At 42.5% G+C, this 22,945-nt stretch overlaps 1 protein-coding gene across 6 annotated transcripts in view; it reads left to right on the forward strand.

The window, feature by feature from the left end:
- The window catches only part of ST3GAL3 (ST3 beta-galactoside alpha-2,3-sialyltransferase 3), a 1,285,176-nt gene that overhangs the window by 872,239 nt on the left and 389,992 nt on the right, over nt 1–22,945 (forward strand). For all 6 annotated transcript variants that reach the window (XM_078661151.1, XM_078661230.1, XM_078660924.1 and 3 more), the window contains one exon: nt 11,341–11,404. In XM_078661151.1, the coding sequence (XP_078517277.1) occupies nt 11,341–11,404 (64 nt within the window). The remainder of the gene's footprint in view (nt 1–11,340; nt 11,405–22,945) is intronic.

Raw genomic sequence — 22,945 nt, forward strand, 5'->3', positions numbered from 1 at the left:
GAAGCCCAACCATTAGATCCACAGACGTTTTTTAATGTTTTCTCTCCTGATAATGTTAAGTTGCTGAATATCACTATTTTCTTGCATCATATGAAGCTTTTCTGATTATTAAATTCTTCATCAAAATCTTCTTCAATTCCTTCCATTTGTCTCACATACCTTGTATTTCCACTTTTTTGTATCTAAATTGATTTGCTTCCAGTTCTCTTTTTTTGTCCCAAATTCTTTCCTCTCTTTCTTGAATCTGCTTACGCTTGTAAAATGATTGTATCTTCCACATTCTTTACATTGTTGTCCCATTGCTGGACATGTTTTCTGATGTGGAAACTGAAATCCACACCTGTAGCACAGTATTTCTCCTCTGAACTGTGTTTCTATCTTTTCACCTATATTCATTTTTTTTTACATTTGCCTGAATTGTTCATTTGCTTTGACTTTTCTTTCTTCCATGGTCATAGCATGTTTCTAAGCTTGATTTTCTGTTTTTTTTGCCATGTACAATGTTTCTTGTAGGTCATACTTTTTTTTCTAAAAGTTTTTTCCTAAATTTTATTGAGTTACACCCTTGTATTACTCTTAATCGTATGGCCTCTTCATTATTAAACTTATTGAATATATAGAATGTCACTAACTTTTTGTCTAGTGACATAATCATCCATTCTCTCATTTTCTCTTCTTAATGCAACATTTTCTTGTTCACATGAATTAAAAGGTGGTGGTCTTCTGAAAATTGTACTCAAAACATTTCCAGTAACATCTTCTTCATTATACATTTCTGAACTCATGTTTACAGTAACTTCACTACCTGTGCCTTCTGTTGGTATATTTATTCTATATAAATGTATATATTTTAATCTTCTCTTCTTTATTTATTATTTCTTTATTATACTTCTTCTTTTCTTCTTTGTTTTCTTTTGTGTATTCTAATGCTTTTCACCTTCTTTCAAAATGGCACTCACATTTGTTTTATTTGTTTTGTCCTTTCTTTACTTCTATTCATTTTTTTTGTTCTACCTGATTTAAAAATGGCACTCACGTCTGTTCTCAAGTCCGTGTGCCCTACGCAGCTATTTTCCCCAGCGCGTGCGCACAAATGGGCTCTTTGCAGTTCCCTAACGTTGCTGGCTATTGTGCCTGGTTTACTTCTATTTCTTTGTTCTGTTTTGCCTGATTTAAAAATTGCACTCACGTTTGTTCTCTAGTCCGTGTGCACTACAAAGATTTCTGTAGTTCCCTTGCGTTGCTGGCTCGATTGCACTTGCACTTTCCTTTTTAAAGCGCGCGCACTATACTGCTCCCTTGCGGCTCATCAGCTCCCTTTAACTTTGCAATTAAGATGCCGCTCGCGCTTGCCTTTACATAGCGTGCACATCACGTGGCTCCCTCAGGACTCACTTGTTAACGCCGACTACTTACTGGCAATCAGATCCTTTACCAGCCACAGCTCAGCTTCCCGCGCCTCGCAAGACGACCAGCCACTCGCGATCCTTGACAGCTTCCACCACTTTATTCGGGTTTTCCTCTGAACCAGCTTCTCAAAGGTTTCTCAGCAGCAGGTCCACAGCTGGTAAGTCTTCACACGTGTTTCTTCCACTCGTTGCCAATGTGAAGAAAAGCCTCACTTCGATATTTGTATTTCTCCAGTATTAGGGGTGTCTTTCATAGATTCACATGCTTGAATATTCCCCGTCGTCGAAATGGGAGTCCCACGGTACATAAAATAGCAGTAACATATGCATGTATACATGAAAATATCATAAATAAAATATACATACATATAATGTAATAAAATGTAAAATTTAAAAGTACCATAGAACATTATAAGCCCATTGAAAAGCCTAAGGGAGAACTCACTTTAGTAGCATATTAGTGTCATTATGTGTTGGTTCACATTCCAGCCAATGAGGCTGTAGCCTCCTCTAGAACCTTCTCCTCAGAAGCCCAAGTCCTCAGATTTTCTACCGCACGTCATGTGAAGGGAGTCTCCCTGAGCTCTGCTCAGTTTTTTCTTCAACTCTAGCTGTTTTTTTCTTCAGAAAATGTCTTCAAATAGGAAATCTTTATTTAAAGCCTGCCCTTCTTGTGGTAAACTGCACCTTTTCCATGAGGATCCACACTGTAAATGCATTTACTGTCTCTACCCAGACCACGAGGTGAAAAACTGTAAGTACTGTCGCACTTTTCCTCCCAAGACTCTGAGGGATAGAGAGGCCCGTCTCCTTCTGTGGCTACAGAAGTTGAAGACTTCAGAGTCTGTGGTTTCTGAGGTAGAAAGTTTGTCATCTGGCGTTTCAAAATCCTCTCAGAAGCGTGGGTCTGAGACTGAGGTTCCATCTCCTTTTCTGAAGAAAAGTAGACTGTTGGAGTCCTCCAGGGTTGTCTCCCCACAGGATTCGCTTCAGGGCACGTCTACGGGACCTGGTTCTCTGACGTCTGCGCCCAAAGCCTTGCCTTCCACTTTTGAATCTGGCATTGGCTCGTCGACGGGCTCGTCGACGCGTCCGTCGACGTCTTCAGCGACAACGAGGTCGGTGACTGTAGACTCTACATCGACGACGACATGTACTATGTCAACCAGTGCTACGTCGACGACGATCACCTCGTCGACTATAGCCCAGGAGGTGAGACCCATTGCTTCTATTGTGAAGATCTCGTCGACGAGTGTCAAATCAAAACCGTCGACGGCGCCTCCGTCGACGACCATCATATCATTGCGGGCGACTTCGTCGACGGCTGTCATCCCGTCGACATCTACATCATCATCGACGAGTAAGGCTCCAATCTCGTCGACGGCTCCGTCGACAGAAAATAAATCTTCGTCGACGAAGAAAAAGCCTTCAATTTCAGCGTCAATTACATCTATGGCGATGACACAGACGCCTCAGGTTGCTTCTAAGACTGCCACATTTACGTCAACGGGCTCATTGACGTCTCATCAACCTTTGGCCACTGCTGCGACTTTTACAGTGGTTACTGCTTCTTCTTTGAGAACAGTACCTCTCATTCAACTGAGTCCAGTGAGAAGTGGAACTCATCTTCCAGACCAATTGTTTCAGTCTGGTGAGGAAGAATCCGGAAACGATTCAGAGGTGGAACAACTATTCGGACAGGCATCTAGTCCGTCTGATTTGCACATTAAGTGCCAGGAGTATAGTGATGAGGGTGACGAAGTGGATAACGTCGAAGATGGGAACAAATTATTTCCTGTTGATGAATCAGAACCAGTTACTTCGGAGCCGGTTACGCAAATACCATTATCTTTGGTCATGAATCTGCAGCACATGCTAGATGACTATAACCGCAGGTTCCCTCCATCTACACCTGCCTCTCCAGCACCACAACTTCCTCCACAGCCTCAACCTCAACTTCCTCAAGCACCTGCACCTGTTCCACCAGCGTCACCGGGGGGTACTCGTCCTGACACCGACAACGAGGATCTTGATCCTCGCAACACTGATGACAATGACAATGACGTCGATATGGATGAGTGGGACAATTACAGGGCTCAATCACCTTCCACTCCGCCCACCTCACCTCTAGCATCGCCTCCAGTGGATATTGCAAATTTCCATAATTTGATGGTCCGTGCTGCGAAGCGTTTTCATCTCACTGTCGCAAAACAACAAGATGAAAGTGAATGCTTCTTGTATGATTTTAAGGACCTATCACGAAGGCAATCCCACACAATACCAATCATTGACTATATTTGGCAGGCGGGCCTTAAGTTAATGGAACATCCAAATTCGGTACCTGCAGTTTTGCCCAGATTGGACAAAAAATATAAGGCTCCGGCGTCTTCCCCGGCCTGTTTGGTGTCACAACCGAAAGCAGATTCGGTTATAACTCAGGCAGCACAGAAAAGATCCTGCAATCCTGCTACACCACTCACGTCTCCTCCTGATCAGGAAGGCCGTAAGTTGGACTCCATAGGCAAAATATTTACACACATGGCGGCTACTACTGTGAGGGCGGCTAATACCTTGGCTATTTTGGGCCGTTACGACCGCCAGATGTGGTCCGAAATTGCTGCACTGATTCCTCAAATACCCGATGTCATCCGTGCAGAAGCGCAGGCCATTATTCAGGAGGGAGAGATAATTTAATCCGAAATTATTGATTGCGCACTCGACATTTCCTCCACGGGTTTTCGTCAATTGGCTGGGGCTGCAGTCTTGAGGCGTCAAGGCTGGTTGAAGTCTACCACCTTCCGTCCAGAGGTACAGGCAAAAGTCCTGGACTTGCCGTACGATGGGGATTCGATGTTTGGCAAACATGTAGATGATGCCCTTGAGGCGATAAAAAAGGACACCGACACTGCAAAGTCCTTAGCTACCCTCCAGTATAAGAAACGGCCCTTTCGGGGGCACGAGGTAGAGGCGGAGGTTCCTCTACTTTTCGAGGATCAGGTCAATATCGTTCATACAACACCTACAACGATAACCGGCAGAGGGGTTCCTACCAATCCCAGAATCGTCAGTCCACCGCCAGACCATACCAACGAAAAACAACATATAGAGGTGGCTCAAACAATAAGAAGCAGTGACAGTCTCAGTTCCTTTCTTCTGCCGACTGTAAATCTTGGAGGTCGCATCTCAAAGTACTTTTGCAAATGGTCCGAAATCACCTCCGACCAATGGGTCCTGGACGTTATCTCCAAAGGACATACCCTGGAGTTCGCAAAATTCCCTCCCACACGTCCACCTTCGAGGCCACCCTCTCCCCATCTCAAAGAACTTTTGGCCCAGGTGAAATTGATGATCAAAAAAGGAGCCATCGAAGTAGTGCCGCAAGGTCAACGCGGCAAGGGGTTTTATTCCCGATTTTTCTTAGTCAAGAAAAATTCGGGGGAATGGCGTCCAATGTTGGATTTACGGGCCCTGAACAAATTTATCATTTCGAAAACTTTTCAGATGTTAACTCTGCTTCAAATTCTGAATTATCTCAATCCAGGGGAATTCTTTTCAACGATCGACCTCCAAGACGCATATTTCCATGTGCCAATTCACCCCAGACACAGGAAGTATCTACGCTTCACAGTCGGACAGCTGCACTTCCAATTCAAAGTCCTACCATTCGGCCTTCGATCATCGCCGAGGGTCTTTACCAAGATCTTGGCCCCGGTAGCTGCCTTCCTGCGTCTGCAAGGCGTCCAATTTTATCCATACCTGGACGACTGCCTCATCAAGGCCAAGACTTTCCACCTGACGAGCAGCACACCCAAGTCTGCGTCTCCCTTTTCCAATCCTTGGGGTTTTCAATCAATTGCCAGAAGTCACACTTTCATCCGTCGCAAAGGCGAGATTTTCTCGGAGCCTCTCTAGATTCTCGGCAGGGGAAAGTGTTCGTTTCCCAAGAAAGACAGGCCGCATGGTAAAGATGGTGCACTTCCTACAGTCAAAACTGTACGTTTCTGTCCGAATGTTCAAATCATTCCTTGGCATGGCTTCCTCGTGCATCCAACTTATCCCCAATTGCAGATTGCACATGAGGGCTCTACAGGAGGAATTAGACAAACAGTGGAAACAGGTGTCAGGGTCGTTCGAGGACAAAGTCCTTCTAACACCTCGCATCCAGAAAGCGCTGGAGTGGTGGGCTCACCCTCCAAACATATCTGCGGGCCGTTCATTCCAAGACGAACCTCCGACTCTGACGCTTACAACAGACGCGTCTCTCGAGGGATGGGGAGCGCATCTCAACGGCATGTCTGTAAAAGGAAAGTGGACGGCGATCCAACGTACTTGGCATATCAATCGCCTGGAACTCTTGGCGATTTTCTTGGCCCTAAAGTCCTTCCAGAGGTTAGTGCAGGGACACACTCTGCTGGTGAGGACAGACAACACCACCAGCATGCACTACCTCAACAAACAGGGCAGCTCGAGGTCTCTCCTACTTTCACAACTGGCACAAGAAATATGGGATTGGGCGATTCAACACCAAATTCGTCTCACAGCCATCCATGTGCCGGGTGTGGCCAATGTTCTGGCGGACTCACTCAGCCGGGCGTCGTCAGACAATCACGAGTGGGAACTCAACCAACCAACCGTCGATTTCATCTTCCGGCAGTGGGACCAGCCGCAGATGGATCTTTTCGCGACTGCGACCAACAGGAAATGCCAACGCTTTGCAAGTCGGCATCCCCACAGAGAGTCGAGCGGAAATGCATTTTCGATCAATTGGTCGAACGACTTCATCTACGCTTTCCCTCCACTTCCTCTAATTCCTCGCCTGTTACACAGGATGAGGTTTCAACCTTGCCACATCATCCTGATTGCACCCAAATGGCCGAGGCGTCCATGGTTCACGGACCTGCTTCTATTTTCACAGTCCGACACGATACCGCTTCATCCTCTACCTCACCTCCTCACGATGAAGCAGGGACAAATCTGTCACCCGGATCCGGCATACCTCCAACTCCATGCCTGGAACCTGAATACAATGAATTTGCACGTCTGAATATCGACCAGGACTGCAGAGAGGTGTTAGCGCGCGCTCGCGCTCCATCCACCATTAAAACCTATCAGTTAAAGTGGAAGCGTTTCTGTGTCTGGTGCCACACTAAAGGTTTGGACCCCATGACTGCAAAACCGGAACAGATCTTGCCTTTCTTTTTATCCCTGGCGAGATCAGGACTTTCACACTCAACTCTTAAAGTGTTTCTGGCGGCAATTTCCCGCTTCCGTCATGATGGTTCTACATCTCTATGTTCCTCGAGAATCATTAAGCAATTTTACAAGGGCCTTTTTAGGATGTTTCCACCTATTCGTCGCCCTCCACCTGCTTGGCGCTTAAATTTGGTCTTTTCTCAACTGCTTCTACCTCCATTCGAGCCTATCCACTCTGCAAGTCTAAAATTTCTCACATGGAAAGTTGCTCTCTTGCTCGCCTTGACATCCTCGAGATGTGTCAGTGACATCCAGGCGTTTACCATACAGCCTCCTTTTCTACAATTCTCCAATGTGGCTGTGACATTGCGAACTAATCCTAAGTTCATTCCGAAGGTTCCCAGTGACTTTCATCTCAACGAACCTGTAATCCTGAAGACTTTCTTTCCTGCTCCGCAAACTCCAGCTGAGCGGTCATTACATTCATTGGATGTGAAACGTTGTCTCAAATTTTACATTCAGCGAACTGCAACTGTCAGAAAATCAGATCAATTGTTTGTGGCTTTTGGCCCAATTTGCAAAGGACAACCTGTTACCAAACAGACCATAACCAGGTGGATATCCTCTACCATATCCTTTTGCCACCAACAGGCTGGGAAGCCCCTTTCTGCTCCAGTTCGTGCTCACTCAACTAGAGCGGTGTCTACTTCTGCTGCCCTTTTTGCGGGGGTACCCCTGAGACAGATCTGCAGAGCTGCTACTTGGTCGAGCAGCCATACTTTTACAAAACACTACTGCCTGAAATCAACAGACGCCGCGGATGCGGCAGTAGGTCAAGCGGTGCTGCGGAATCTTTTCCAATAAAGGTGAGCCTCTGTTGCTACCCGCCTCCAGTCATAAAGGTTTTTCTATTACTATTTTAGTATTTATTGCATATCGACTGATATGTTTACCTTACTTGCTTTGGTATATCACCTTTATGACTTGTGTGATGATTTACTGCTTTCTACTCTTATTCAAGCATGTGAATCTATGAAAGACACCCCTAATACTGGAGAAGAACAAAAGTTACTTACCTGTAAACTGTGGTTCTCCAGTATTGGTGTCTTTCATAGATTCACATGCGACCCTCCCATCCTCCCCTCAGAGGCTCTCTTCTCCTCAGGCACTTTTACTTACTTTGTGCTTCGAAAATCTGAGGACTTGGGCTTCTGAGGAGAAGGTTCTAGAGGAGGCTACAGCCTGATTGGCTGGAATGTGAACCAACACATAATGACACTAATATGCTACTAAAGTGAGTTCTCCCTTAGGCTTTTCAATGGGCTTATAATGTTCTATGGTACTTTTAAATTTTACATTTTATTACATTATATGTATGTATATTTTATTTATGATATTTTCATGTATACATGCATATGTTACTGCTATTTTATGTACCGTGGGACTCCCACTTCGACGACGGGGAATATTCAAGCATGTGAATCTATGAAAGACACCAATACTGGAGAACCACAGTTTACAGGTAAGTAACTTTTGTTCATATGTAACTTTTATTGGAGCTCAGTATCTCTGTTACATTATCTCCGAGCCTCTACTCTAAACTGAACTAATATTCCTTGAAAAAGCCTAAACCTTCTTTCCTAGAACTTCTGCCCTTATCATTCTAAATGACATCACAGTGTCATTACATCATTACACACTGGCTCCCCGTAGAGAAGAAAGTCCCTTTCAAGACACTCACCTACACCTACAAATGCCTCCACAACACCGTACCCCAGTACCTCAACAAAAGGATCTCCTTCCACGTACCCAAGCGAAACCTCCGATCCGCCGACCTTGCCGAAATCCCACGCATCCGCAAAGCCAGAACAGGTGGAACGGCTTTCTCCTACATCGTGGCCAAGACCTGGAACGAGCTCCCTATCGACATCAGACGCGTCCGCTCCCTGTAGATCTTCAGGAAAACACTCAAGACCTGGCTCTTCGACTGATTGGAGATGCTACCCCCCCATCCCCCCAGCGCCTTGAGACCCCCACGGTGAGTAGCGTGCTTTATAATCCCCTGATTGATTGATCTGCTAGAAGAGCGCTGTGCCAACTCATTTGTAAAAGAGTCTCAAAGAGGCTGCTCTATTCATAATAGCCACCCCCCAAGGGTCCCCCGATCTGTATGCAGCTGATGTAGGCTGATATACCATCTGCAAGCTCTCGTGGTCCGTACCCAGACAGCTGCCATTTTTGGTTCGGGACTTGTACTTAGCAACGTGCAGCCTTGGTGTGAGTTGGGCACCCGTTGCAGCAGCCGACACTACCAGCAAATGTGTTGGTTCTTCTGAGGGGGGGGGTCGTGTGGCCGGATAAATGGACTGAAAGAGGCTGAGCAAGAAGACAAGGAGCAGAAAAGGTACAAAGACCTGACATGAAATGTTGATTAAGGGGCTGTGTGTGGATACATTCCTTTCTAGGATCCAGTGGATATGCACCACATTGCACATGATTGAGTGCACCGTGCATGGGGCGAGAGAGATCTAGTGAATACTTGTGATCCTGCGGCCTCACTCAGACACCAGTTTGTCCCAGCAGGCCTTCTCGTGCCTTCGCTACCTCAGCAGTGAGTGTGCTGAAGATGGGGAGTCTTTGTTCCTGATTGGTGGGCTCAGAGAATCAATGGGCGGGGTCATTCTTACTCTTAGGAGAAAATTCATTAAGATATATTTAGGCAAATGCTCGTGTGTCACTTGGGTTCTGGAAGCGTAGCGCCTGCTCCCATCGGTAGGCAGAACTTTTTACCTTTTACTTGTAAATACATATTTACCTGGTTCTTCAAATCCCAGTGGGATGGTGAGCCACCATTGACTTGAAGGATCCTTGTTCTATGTTTTACTTATAAATACATATTTCCCTGTTTATCTAAGCCAGAGTGGGATAGTGATTCCCAATGATTGGTGGATTTTACTTGTAAGTGAATATTTACAAAGAGTGGGCGGAGTTGGCGGAGTACCACCACGTGGAATTCTGCAGGATTGATCAAAAATTCCATGAACTCTGTCTCATCCCAATTAATAAAACAGAAACCTCACATACCCTTGATAAAAACAACAACTAACTCTATCATTAGTTAAGCCAAGATGGTAGTGGTGTCCCCTATAGGGGAGTAGCCGCACCTCAAAACAAAAGCATAAGTAAAAGGACCTGATAGTTAGGGGCAACTAATAACTTGAATGCTGTAAGTCCAGCACCGGTGCTAAGGAGACTAATGCCCCTCACTACCAAAAGTGACTAAAGCAGATCAAAGGGACCTGCCGACATAAAACTTTTTTGAACTAGTCAATACAGCACAACCAAATTTAAACTTTTACAATATCCTATGCATTCCAAGATTGTATACAGAATAGAACTGTAATATCAATGTAATGAATTAGCAAATTTCCAATTATAGCAAGACAAGATGACGTGATGGAAGTATTAGTATGTGTAGTTTTCTTTATTTTAGTATTCAAATTCAAGCGTGTAAGGCAGCTAACACGTGTTTCGTCTGTACAAAGTTAGTATTTCAGACTTTCTCAAGGCTGTAGACACAAATAATATACATTTAACTACATACATAAAATTGTGTAATGGTCAGAAACATCATGGCTCAACATAATACACCACCAAGAACTTAAGAAGAGAAAAAGAAGGAAATAGTCACCCAAAATAATGTGCCAAAAAGAATGTAGCTATGAAAAAAAGACCCACAATGTACATTGGTTGTCCAACTTAATGGGTAGGCGAGTAAAGAAACTAGAGTGTGACTATTGAAGAGACATATCAGTAGAAGTCACAGCCAGCAAAAGAATTAGCTGTAAATAAGGCTATTAATGTAAGAAAAGGTATTAAAGAAAAATAGACACAGCTAACTCTATCATTAAATGCAAAAATGCATATAGTCATCTCACAAAGGTGAAAATGAAGATACAGCAAGAAGTGAGAGAGGTGATGATTTTGGTGTCCTCACTAACCTAGGGAGAGAACCAAGCAGATGCCTTGAACACAAAGAGCACATCATGCTGAAATGATTTGGTGGTGGTCCCATCCTCCTAGGACCACCCCAAGCACAGTTAGGGGCAAAAATACAATCCCAACCAGAGGTCCTGCAAAGCATTATGGGATTATATACTAGAGTGCGGTGAATATTATAGTGTCCAATATCAAAACATTCCTCAAGGGGAAGGCTCTAGGGCTCAGCTGAGAGCTAACACTATAATAATCATTACATTCTAGAATCTCGCCCATAGTGCTTTGCTGGGCCTTTGGTTGCCATTGTATTTTTGCCCATAACTTTGCTTGGGGTGGTCCTAGGAGGATGGCTCCACCACTGAATCGTTCAGCATGATATGCTCTTTGTGTTCCAGGCATCTGCTTGCCCTCACCCTAGGTTAGGGGTGACCACAAAATCATCGCGTCTCTCGTTGCCTGGTATTTTTCAAAGTGCACTTTTGTGAATTGGTTATATGTTTTTTAGCATGTAATGGTAAAGTTATTTTATCAAAGTGTTGTGGGTGCGGTAGCTAACTTCACTATGCGGTGTCGGAATTATTGTATAAATTACGTATTTTCAATGAAATGCCTAGTTACCAAATCTCTACAACCTCCGCTAGTGGAGCGGAGTTCATTGCCCACGGTTAATATTTACCTAGTTCTCCAGGCTCCTTGTTTTTCTTTTCTAACTCTGATGTCATCTTTCTTTTCCATCCAGATAACCTGATCAAAGGGATTTTGATGAAAACCAGAGAATACCGACTGACACCCGCACTTGACAGGTGAGTGACCAGTCCCTTCCATGCACCTTCATCGAGAGCAAGGGTTGATGAGATGAATGGGGCTGGTGCAGTCCTGTGGACGGAAGACTGGTGACAAAACTAGGGATTCAGATGAAGAACAGAGCTTGTGGCCTCAGAGAGACCAAAGGTGGCTTAGGATACTAGGGCCATATCAGAAACGGGGAACAAAGGGGTACTGAGAATACCGTGGATGTCTGATGAACAGAGGGACAACAGGCTATGGAGAAGTCTAGAACATCTAAAGAACGGGCACTGATGGCTCAAGAGGACAGTGAGCCACTGAGAATACCAGAAAACCTGAGAAACTGGTGTAGTGTAGTTCCTATTATCCCAATAGGCTCTGCGCATTGGAATAATATCTTCAATAGTATAGACGTAGGACAGAGGTTAACTAGGTCTTCTACTGTCGATATTAGACTTAAAGTTATGTGTGTTTGCCAGCTAGCTCAGAGTTCACTAGAAACTTTCTCGAATAGACAAGGAGGAGTTTAACCTCCCTGGATAGACAAGAAGGGATTTAGTTTCTGACAACCATAGAACATGACAACTTTGCTCTCCCCTAATCAAGAGTGTATCTCTAGAGTCGTGTGAAAACAAAAGACAACTTATGAGTCAGTTCAGTGCATTCTTAGTTTCACCAGATTGTAGAGAAAAGGAAGAGACGGGCGTGTTCAATAAAAGATGTTATTTATTGATCAGTCTCTTTTCTCATACAAGAGAAATGAATCGCTATTATTGCAATACTTATAGTTAAGTAAAGTGCATACAGTAATAACAGAATTATAAAATAATACTGTAAAAGCATTGATATGGTTTCTTAGCCATATGATACTTAAAATGGATAAAATAGATACATACATATATACATTGACTAATCGTACTCAACTGGTGCTTCTAACTACGCCTACCCCAATGTACCTGACCTAAGCCTAATACGTGGCGGGAGTAGATAAGTAGCAGTTTAAGTTAAGTTTGCTTTGCCAAGGGTCTGCTTCAAGAATTCTCTACAAAGGATGTTTCAGTTCAGTACCTGGGATTTAGAAGGCTGGAGGGCTGGTATCTCTATCTCAGGTCTTGATATTCCAGCTGCCTGCGAGGGCGGCTTGGAAGCGCCGGAGCTGGATTTCTCGGCAGGAGAAAAGGCAGCGTCTCTCTCTCAGCGCGTCAGAAAGGAGGGGCAGCGTCTGTGGGCTTCGCTGTCAGCTGGGCTCCTCGGCAAGTCTCGCTGCTCCAATCTTGTCACCACCTCGTGTCTTTGCTTAAGGCAATGTCGGTATTATTTATACCTGAAAGGTGCCGGGATTGACGTAAGGATGGACATAAATACGTCAATAAGGATGTCATACGAACTGGTCGTTCGCACATTCTTTACTGAAGTTCTCGGCTAAATCAAAACAATGGCTGTGGGGATTTCCCAGGTCGTGGTAGGTTTGATTTGTTTTGAGAACACCGTATGCCTATTAGGGGGCTGGAGAAATAGTGCTTGCCTAATGAGATGGCATGCGTTATGACCTAATCAGATAACGGGGCTTCTGTGCCGTTGTGTGGCTAATCAGATAACGAGTTTCTGTGCAGTTGAATGGCTGCTAGTTAATTATTAACCAGACAAGGGTCAGAAATAGGGGGATCGATACAGTACCCATAGTAAATACACCACACCCACTCCACGTAATCTATGTCCATATTTACAAGTCTAGGCATAGTAAACAAAACTAGTAGTGCATGTGTATACCGAACCACCCCAAAATACAATCATTTGCATATTGAAATTTGGAAATGCGAAACACACGAAAAGATGAGTATAGTTACTATATGCACTTCAAGCAGTACAATAATGCTAAATCTAAACGCATATTTTGAAATCAGCATGAATGAAATGCGGAAATTACACATGAAATGGCTCTTAATACAGAATAAAAGGTCGAGACCATCTCATCACAAAAATCATAAATACTTGTGAACATGCTAGAGGGTAGCTAATGTCTCTAGAGTAGCTAAATATAGAAATTTTGTTCTCTAAGAATAGTTTTACTTTAAGCAGAAGATAAGTGTCCCAAAAAATCGTAAATATTTTTGGAAATGGAAGGGGAGAAAAAATTGTCTCGCTCTCCGAAAAAACTGGTGAGAAAATTTCTTATTGCTTTATTTTCAAAGTTGAAGGCCAAATTCAGGGTGTAGGGAACGCCGTGTGCTAGTTTGTTCAAAGTCATTCTTTCTGCTCTGGTGAAAACATCATATTGTTGAGACTTTCGAAAAAACTGTCAACTGCTTCCTGCGAGAGTTCCACTAACTCGGAAAAATTTTGTAACATGCATTCATGAGCATGATTGCCTTCATTGATGTTTCGATCAGCATAGCTGACAGAAGGTCGTACCTGATCGATGCTGCTTTCATCTTGTACTTCACAACTCTTCAATCGCAGTGGTGAAGTCTCCACGAATGCCGTCATCAGGATTAGTAGCCGCTGGGGACAGGACAATGCATGAGCTGTTACCGGACCCAACAAAGTCTCTGCGTCCATTGGCATATCCGATTGTAGTGTCAGACAGGTGTCCAACACGCATTCTTCGCCGCATAGCAAGCACCTTAATACAGGCATAACACAACTTTGCCACATCGGTCTGAATGAAAGAAACCAAGTCATGTTCAAATCTCGTAGCCGTGCTAGTCCAAGGACTTTAGTTATGCGGTCCCGGTAGCCAATAGCTCGGATTGTTTCTTCCATTGTCACTGGTGTCTTGTCTGTGACGTGGTTTGCCATAGCGAAGTAACAGGATCAAAAATAGGATGCCTGCCACTAGTCCCAAAAGGAGAGGAAGTCCGCCAAAGGTGGAATGGACAAAATCAGGAAAAATACCCAGGATGGCTTTGAATGGGGTTAAAGCTCCCGAAAACACTGTCTTAAATACACTCGCGATTCCGCTTGTATCAGAAATATTTAAGATTTCGCTCAGTATTTCTGCGAAATGTATGGGGGAATTGGTTGATAACAGTGAATAAATCTCAGCAGTTGTCCTTGCAACTTGGAGATCATACGTTTCTTTTGATGACGTTAACATGGTTGGCGTCTGTAGAAGCACTGTCTTCATTCTGCTTAAAGTATCAATTCGAATAGAAGAAATTTTCAAACTGGGCCACAACCTTGCCTCCCTGTCTCGGGCATCGTTCGGGAACAATACTCGTTCACAGCACATGACCTTTGTAGTCACGGTTATGAGATAAGGTTTTCCGGGCAGCAGACTGCAACATCTGCGATCTACAATTAGAATGTAACTCCCGTTCGAGAGTCTCTTAAAGAATGGTTCTATTTGTGTTGCAGGTGTGCCTAGCTGGTGACATGAAAGGTTATTTGAGTTCCCTTCACATGCTCCATGCAAACTAATACCCTGACACAGAAGTGTACCGCTTAGTGACCTTTCACAATTATTGCCACTAAGGAACACACTTTGTCCTTTATTACTAACACATGCGTGTGTATAGGGCAAGTTCCATGTTGACTTAATGTATCCTGTACCCAACCTTTCATACTGGCCTGCCTGTATATATTTTTGGCAGTATTGAAACAGGAAAGTTGTATCGGAATATTTATTATCCCATGTATTATCCATTCAATGACAGGTCGTTCTGACATTGTCAATGGTAATCTCTCAAGTTTTTCAATGCTCAGAATTGTATAGTCAGCACCCTTCTGTGCCAAACTGATTTGTTTATCAGTAAGGTTAAAGATATTAAATAGTGACGTTGTGTTGATTAAACGCCAAGGCACATAGCCTGAACGCAGATTTTGTAACGTCCAGCCAAGTTGTACAATAGAACGCAATTGGGACTGACCGTGTTGTAACATCAGTAAGTCCTGCGATATTATATCGATTGCTGAAGACACAATACTGTCCAGTGAATATATTCTGGAGGACAGAGTCATTAACCCATTGTCCACGACAGAAAGTGATTTTTCCAAATTAATACGGTCAATTTCCCGTATTTTTTCTGCTGTCTCAATTTGAGTTACTTTCCAAACTTCATTGTAAGCTGCATATATAGAGGCCGCTATGAAACGTTTTTGACGCTGTTTGCGTGGTCCCATAATGAAATCACGCAAGTCAGCACCCTCTTGAAGTAAAGTTAGGTGTTGCTTAATTTCTGCCAGTGTGGATGTTTGTAGCCATTGAAGGCAGAGCTTGCCCACACTGTAAGTAGTTACTATCCCTGGATGTTGTCTTTGGGAATATCTAGGGTCTGGCCTGGTCAATTTGAACCCCTGTATTTTGTTCAGGAATCTGTCTTGACAGTTATTAGTGTCTGTGGGCCAGATCAACCATTGTTTCCAATCAGGATGTGTTCTGTTTTGGTTTAAAATATGGTTCACGTCTATCTCAACATCTATAGAGCTATTAGTGTTCGTTGTTGGCTTTGGAATAGACGGTTTGTTTAAGTCTTTGATTTTGGCTAAGCCAAGACAGGTAGTTTGTTGAATGGTGTCATTCAAAAATATAATTTGTTCTGGGATCATGCAGGCTCTGAACAATGATTCTATACCTTGTACTTGCCAATCTTTTGTACCCCAAACAGTTTTTGTTTCAATGTTACTGTTCCAGAAATCAAAACCAAATGTATTCATTTGCTCAAAAAACGAATCTGAATATATCAATTTTGTGTTTGTAAGCATGGTCTTCATGCCTGTCTTATTTGACAATTTGAAATAAAATGTTTCTGCATTACTTGTGTTAAACCCTGAAAAGTATGAATATTTATCATAAAATGTTTTCGAGCTATCTTTTGGAGGAGTAGCACAATGTTCCCATTGGTTATAATTTAAAACATTTCTAGGTTGTGCAGATTTATGGAGATAATGGTTACCATAGTGGTTATAGCAGAACATTTGATCATAATTAGACGAACCCTGCAAATAATCATGTTCTGTACATTTAGCAGACATTACTAGGTCAGACATCATATCATTAATACTTTCAAAGTCCCAATCATCAGCAAATGTGCTTGGTTTTACAAAGTCACTTAACGAGATCTTAAATTGGTGTGGATACTTCAGGATTTCAACCGGGCCATAGATTTCATAATCAGTATTGTCCCATGCTACACCGCCTGGTATAGGGTTGGCTGTGAAGTTCACTGAAGAAAGTTCTCTTTTCTTTACGTGTGAAGATGTGTGTGGTTTAAGGACCAAGTTGATTTTCTGGCTTGCTGTGTCCATTTTAGCATATTTTCCCTCAATGAAATGTCCCAAGCATAGTACCATGATGAGCCAAAGTATGAGGATAAATGCACCTAATGTCACCCAAATTTCAATCCATGGAGAAGTCAGATAAGTTCCCTTTAGTTGATGAAAAAGTTCCTTTGCTTTGTCTTTAAAAGTTTTTGTTGATGGCTGTACTTCTGGTTCGCTTTGTTCGTCTGAAGAATCATCGAAATTGATGAAGTAGCCGGATGCCGTTCTGTCAATTGTTCCAATTGTTTCTGGATTACTTTTTGCTTTTGGATTTTGCTTTGTTTCATTAGTAAAGTCTGTATTTACATCATCGTAGGTTGTTGTTTCTTGATGAAAAGCTTTTATTTGGGTTTTAAGAGGTTCAAGTTCCATTGCTTTGTTGCATAGTCCTTGTTGTTTCACTGTAGATTTTCCAAATGTGATCAGTCTTTCAGTTTGAACCTCTGTTGATGTAGCAAACTTTGGTGTTCTGCTACTTCTTGGGAGTCCACTTGGCCTACTATTTGTTATCGGCCACATGATTGTGGTTTAACCAGGTCGATGGATATGACTCGGTTCTCCTTTTTACCAGCAAGGGGCGGTAGTACTACTGATCTTGTCCTGTTGATAGACAAGACAGGAACTGCTTTTCTGTAAGAAGGCCCAAATTCCTTCTTTACCGCGATCTTTTCTCTGACCAGATCCCCGACTTTTGGAATCCAGACAGGCCTTGCTGGGACAGCTGGTTTTTCTTCAGTGGTTGTTGGCTGCTGTTTCAACTTTATGTTGCTCAGGTCTTTTCTTGTTTCATTTAAGTCCTGTAAAATAGCCAAGCGATCTTTGATATCAAAGCATTTTTCTTTAACCACTGAAGTCTGACTATCTAAGTCCTGGATTAACATTCTAGTCCCAAACAATAGTTCGTACGGACTGAGTCCTTTCAGAGAATTTCTTGGCAGGTTATTTAGACTACGTTGGACACTTATTAGATGTTTGACCCACCCAGCTCCTGAACCTAATACCTTTGCTGTTATAGATTGCTTTATGCCTTGGTTTTTTCTTTACACCATCCCGTTTCCCTCAGGAAGGAAGTGAGAAGAGTCCCGCAATGCAATGTTCATTCTGGCCAGGCACCCCCCATAAGCTGTTTTAGAGCTAAAGGAAAGATTTTGGTCAGAACGTAACATGCTTCTAGCGTATATGCCATTTTAGACTCGCAAATCTTTGTATAACAGTTCCGACGTCAGCCGAGAGTTGGGGTCTACATTATAAGTGAAAATAGCCTTTACATGTTAATGTGACGCATTATTCATACTGGGTTTTTATTCTATTGTCGATTTGATACTTTCTGGAGTGAAACACCATGATATTAAACCGTTTCTCTCGCCACTGCGATCTCTATTGCAGTCTGGGTAGTTTTTTACAAAAATGTGATGATGCAGGCTCATGCCTGGCCACCAGTACACTGATTGTAATTCTTCCAGAGAATCTTTTAGCTTAAGGTGTCTGAGACCCTCACCCATATGTGCGTCTGCTATTAACAAGCCTCTCCTGTCCGTGTTTGGAATTACTCTATCCCCCACTCCAGGGATTCGAGCAAAAGGGACTGAGTTTGCATCGATTATGTATGTATAATTGAGTGGGTAATTGATCGGTAGCGCTGAGCAGTCGCCTTTTGATGACGTTTTCACTGCCAGCACAGTTTCTCCGTCAATGTATTTTACTGTATGCTTTTTTGTAGCTACGGAAGCCGATTTAGTTGCTACCGCTGTGGCTGTCTCAGCCAATGAATTCCCTGCAACGTGAACGCCATCACGCTGATGACTCAGTGAATGTATCACGTGAGTTTTTGGTAGTTCTTTCTGTAAATGAACTACTTGTTCCCAAAGCACTTTTTGCTTCATTGTTGCACCTGTGTCATCTTTGTAACCGTTTTGAATCCATTTCTGTAAATCGTTATTGTATGATTTGACGCAGTAATACGAATCGCACACTATAAGTGTCAGGAATTTGCGATCGGCATTATCTAGCGCCATTTTTAACGCTATTATTTCAGTTTGTTGTTCTGAATTATTTTCTACTGAGTGTGTTTTTGTAAGTAGAGGTCTTAATTTACCTCCGCGCCACACTTCTTTTACAATTTCGCATGTGGCATTGTAAGCCAGCTCTCCCCAAACTGAGGGTTGAGCATGTCCGTCTGTATATATTATACAGGCGTACTGTCGTAAAGGCAGAATGTCGATTGGCAGAGGGTATTCTCTTTCATATTCTAGATATTTTAATTCTTTCATTTCCGGGTCAAAATAGTATTTTACTTTGTCTGTAGCAACAGAATTTACCCATTGTATCCATTCTGGATTCAGTGCCGTTGTCTGTAAATTACATGGTGTTGTTAATGCCTCAAAAGCTGATTCTGCTGTTCTGACTGTAACCTGTCTACCGTCTGCTTGGTATTTTTCTTTTGCTACAGCTGTTTGAACCGCATGAACAATGTTTTCCTTGATGCTGAACCTTTTTTCAGCTTCTGTGTACAAATGTGATTTGTATGCAATTGGTACCTTCTCTCCCTCATTAGAGGTCAGGTATGTGAATCCGCATCTTCCTGGGATGACTCGAATCACAAGGTTGCGTGTGTTGTCACGTGTTTGTAATTTTGTTTTAACTAACATATCTGTTTGTAAAGATCTCAAAATTTCTGTGTGTTTTTGAGTCCAATTGATTCTTTTAAAATCTGGTTTTATAAGATCATAGAGAGGTTTAACTCTCTCTGCATAATTTATAATGTAAGTTCTTCCGAAATTTAGGAAACCTAGAATTGATTGTAAGTTTTTTAGTATTCTAGGTGCTTGGATTACAGCACATTTCTCTAGGAAATTGTCAGCCAGGCTTTTGCCTTCACTTGATAGTTCATATCCTAAAAACAGGACTGTTAGATGGGCAATTCTTGACTTTTTAAAGTTGAATTTGTAACCCTCTGCTGCGAACCCAAGTATTATGGTGTTCACTCTCTTCAAGTGAGTATCCAAGTCATCATCTGTTAGATAGATGTCATCTACATAAGATAATGCCTCATCATCATATATTTGTAGTAACTCTGTTACTCTTGCTGAGAATAATCCTGGGCTGTTCTTAAACCCCTGGGGCAAACGACAAAAAAAAATTTGCGCGCCATTTATTGAGAACGCGGTCAAATATCTGCTTTCTGGTGCTATATTTTGACAGAAGAATCCATTAGAGATGTCTAATGTTGTTTTGTATTTTTTGCGCACTATGTTATTCATTAGTGCAGCACTATGCGAGTTTTGTACTGCAAAGGTTTTGCAACATGAGTTAAGGTGTCTGTAGTCCAAAACAAGACGATATGAATTGTCTGGTTTGGAGACAGGAAACAAAGGATTATTCATTTGTGAGGTGCAAGTTTCAATCACCCCCTGGTATTCAAGTTGATATAGGATCTCTTTTACCCGTTTTTTAGCTTCTTGCTTTATTGGGTACTGCCTCTGAGCAGTAGGTTGTGATTTTAACTGGATTTTGTGAGGAGGAGAGTCCTCATCCCATCCCACATGGTTTTTATATAATGCAGGAGCTTGGGCTACTGCCCACTTTCTTGCAAGTGTATATTTTTTATGAATTGGAATATTATTTGAGAAGGCAGGCATAATTATTTCTTCGCCATGAGGGCACTCCCTGACAAACTCTGGTGGCCAGTCTCTTTCAGCTAGAAGGATATCATAGCGCTTGGAGAGATTATCCCAAAAGAGACCCCTTATTTTCCTAGTCTTATCCCCCTCTATACGCAATGTTATTTCATATATTTTATGAGGTTTGCTAACTCTGGTGTCTGCAGTTTCCACCTGAATGTATTCATTCGTGTCCACTGTCTCCAGATGATTCATAAGGATCTTGCGAGCTATGCTCACTTCTGCTGCGCTGTCTAGCATTGTCTGAGCCCATTCTCCGTTTTTCAGCTGTGTCCTCAGTATTCTCGGCATGGTTGATTACTTTAATACTGGCTACCTTCTTTTTTGGAAACTGTAATTTTTTATTTTGATGAGCAGGTTCCTTGTCTTTGGACTTGACGTGCTCTTCCCTGTGTTCTGATCGTCCTCTTCTTTCCGATTTCTGCGAGGAAGTCTGAAAAGATTGAGAGGGACGTGTATCAATATCTTGATATCTATCAGGTTTCTAAAGATTATCCCTATTTCTAAGGTTGTATTTTTTCTCAGAGGGCTCCCTCTGGGGAGACTTGTGCCCTTGGTCCGGAGATCTTTCTCTCCGCCGAGGAGACCTTCCTCTGGACTGGAATCTTTTTTCTTTAGGAGTGGATTGTTTATTTCCATCCCAGCTCTTTTTTGAAGTGTTTAGATTATTCTTAATAAATATTTTTTCAGGTTTTTCAATAAGTTGGGGTTTCACCGGTTTTCCACCCAAACTACCTCTTCCTAGTTCTTCATAGGATTTTTCTATGATTCTGGCAATCTCGAATGGTTGGTCTGCTATATCTGTCTCTTTTAACCTCTGGCGGATCGCCACATTTGCTGCTTCTCCCTTTATATTGGCTAATAATATTGCCGAGACCTGCTTGAAGTCTTTTAGTAATTTCATACCAAGAGTTAAAGCAGGTTCTGGACCGTATTCATCTTGAATTTGTTTTAGCACATCTGGTATTACTGACATGGATGGAACACCATGTGTTTTTGTGTAAATGGAAGCAAAGACTGTACCCCAAGTGTCACAGTCCTCCACATGTGGTGCGATTCCCATTGGAAGACAGATAGTCAGAATCCTGTGTTTCTCAACCGGGGTGGTATCTGGAAATACCGCCTCTATTTGAGTGATTTTTTGTGCTAACCAGAATGGAATTTGTTCCCGTTTTGTGGGTACTTTTCCTAGACAGGACTGTATGTTCTGTGGTGTAATTTTATTTGTGTTCCCTTGGTGAGGGATCAGCTGTGGAATTTTAATAGCTGGTTGGACTGTTGAAGTCCGCATTACATATTGGACTAATTGTCTGTGTATTTTAATTAGTTGTTTTAGCTGTGCTAAAAGATCTGGTGCAGACATTTCTTCAATGTCTGGATGTGGTGTGTATCCGGATAGGACCGGCCACGTTGCTCCTGGTCTACCTAGTGGACCGAGCCTGGTGATGTGATTGTTATGTTTTAGGGCGCCATTAAACCAGAGCAGGTGCTCTTGGTATTTGAGTGGTATTTCCACCTCCTCGAAAGGAGTGTACTCATTAGGAGGTTCCTCTATTTTGTAATAGTGGAAGTCCTTTGTTACAGCGTTTGCTGCTGGAAAGTTTATCCATGAATAGAATACCTCTGTCTGCCGATATTCGTGTGCCTCAATTACGAATATGACTGTACCACCTCTCGGTGTCAGCCCATTTTCTATAAGTTTTAAAGTTATAGGTTTCCTTATGTTGACCGGGATGAGTATTGCCTCCGGGTCAGTTTGCAGCAGAGTATTGCCAGCTGCTATGAGTTCAGCTGCTATTCTAGCTGTCTCCCTTTCTTCTTCATTTTCTGACATTCTACTGTCAAGAAGATTTTGTTTATTTGCAGATCAGGTTTCTATGGAAACAAAGATTAGATGCACAATATTTTGGAACAGTGTATCCTTCAACGTTGAATAAACCAAGAACCATACATAGGAGTCTCCTCCTACTAAGTTTGGCGGATTTAACCTTTCACCCACTCCAGATGTCTTTGGAGTATTATGGGGAAAAAAGGGGTCTGTGTGAAAAAGCACGACTGAGTTACTCTAATGTCTTACGTTAGATTTATCGCCTATCCAAACCGTTGGGCGCCATGTAGTGTAGTTCCTATTATCCCAATAGGCTCTGCGCATTGGAATAATATCTTCAATAGTATAGACGTAGGACAGAGGTTAACTAGGTCTTCTACTGTCGATATTAGACTTAAAGTTATGTGTGTTTGCCAGCTAGCTCAGAGTTCACTAGAAACTTTCTCGAATAGACAAGGAGGAGTTTAACCTCCCTGGATAGACAAGAAGGGATTTAGTTTCTGACAACCATAGAACATGACAACTTTGCTCTCCCCTAATCAAGAGTGTATCTCTAGAGTCGTGTGAAAACAAAAGACAACTTATTTTACTCAGTCAGTTCAGTGCATTCTTAGTTTCACCAGATTGTAGAGAAAAGGAAGAGACGGGCGTGTTCAATAAAAGATGTTATTTATTGATCAGTCTCTTTTCTCATACAAGAGAAATGAATCGCTATTATTGCAATACTTATAGTTAAGTAAAGTGCATACAGTAATAACAGAATTATAAAATAATACTGTAAAAGCATT

The sequence above is a fragment of the Lissotriton helveticus genome, chromosome 1_1, assembly GCF_964261635.1.
Source record: "Lissotriton helveticus chromosome 1_1, aLisHel1.1, whole genome shotgun sequence".
Taxonomy (NCBI): Eukaryota; Metazoa; Chordata; class Amphibia; order Caudata; family Salamandridae; genus Lissotriton; species Lissotriton helveticus.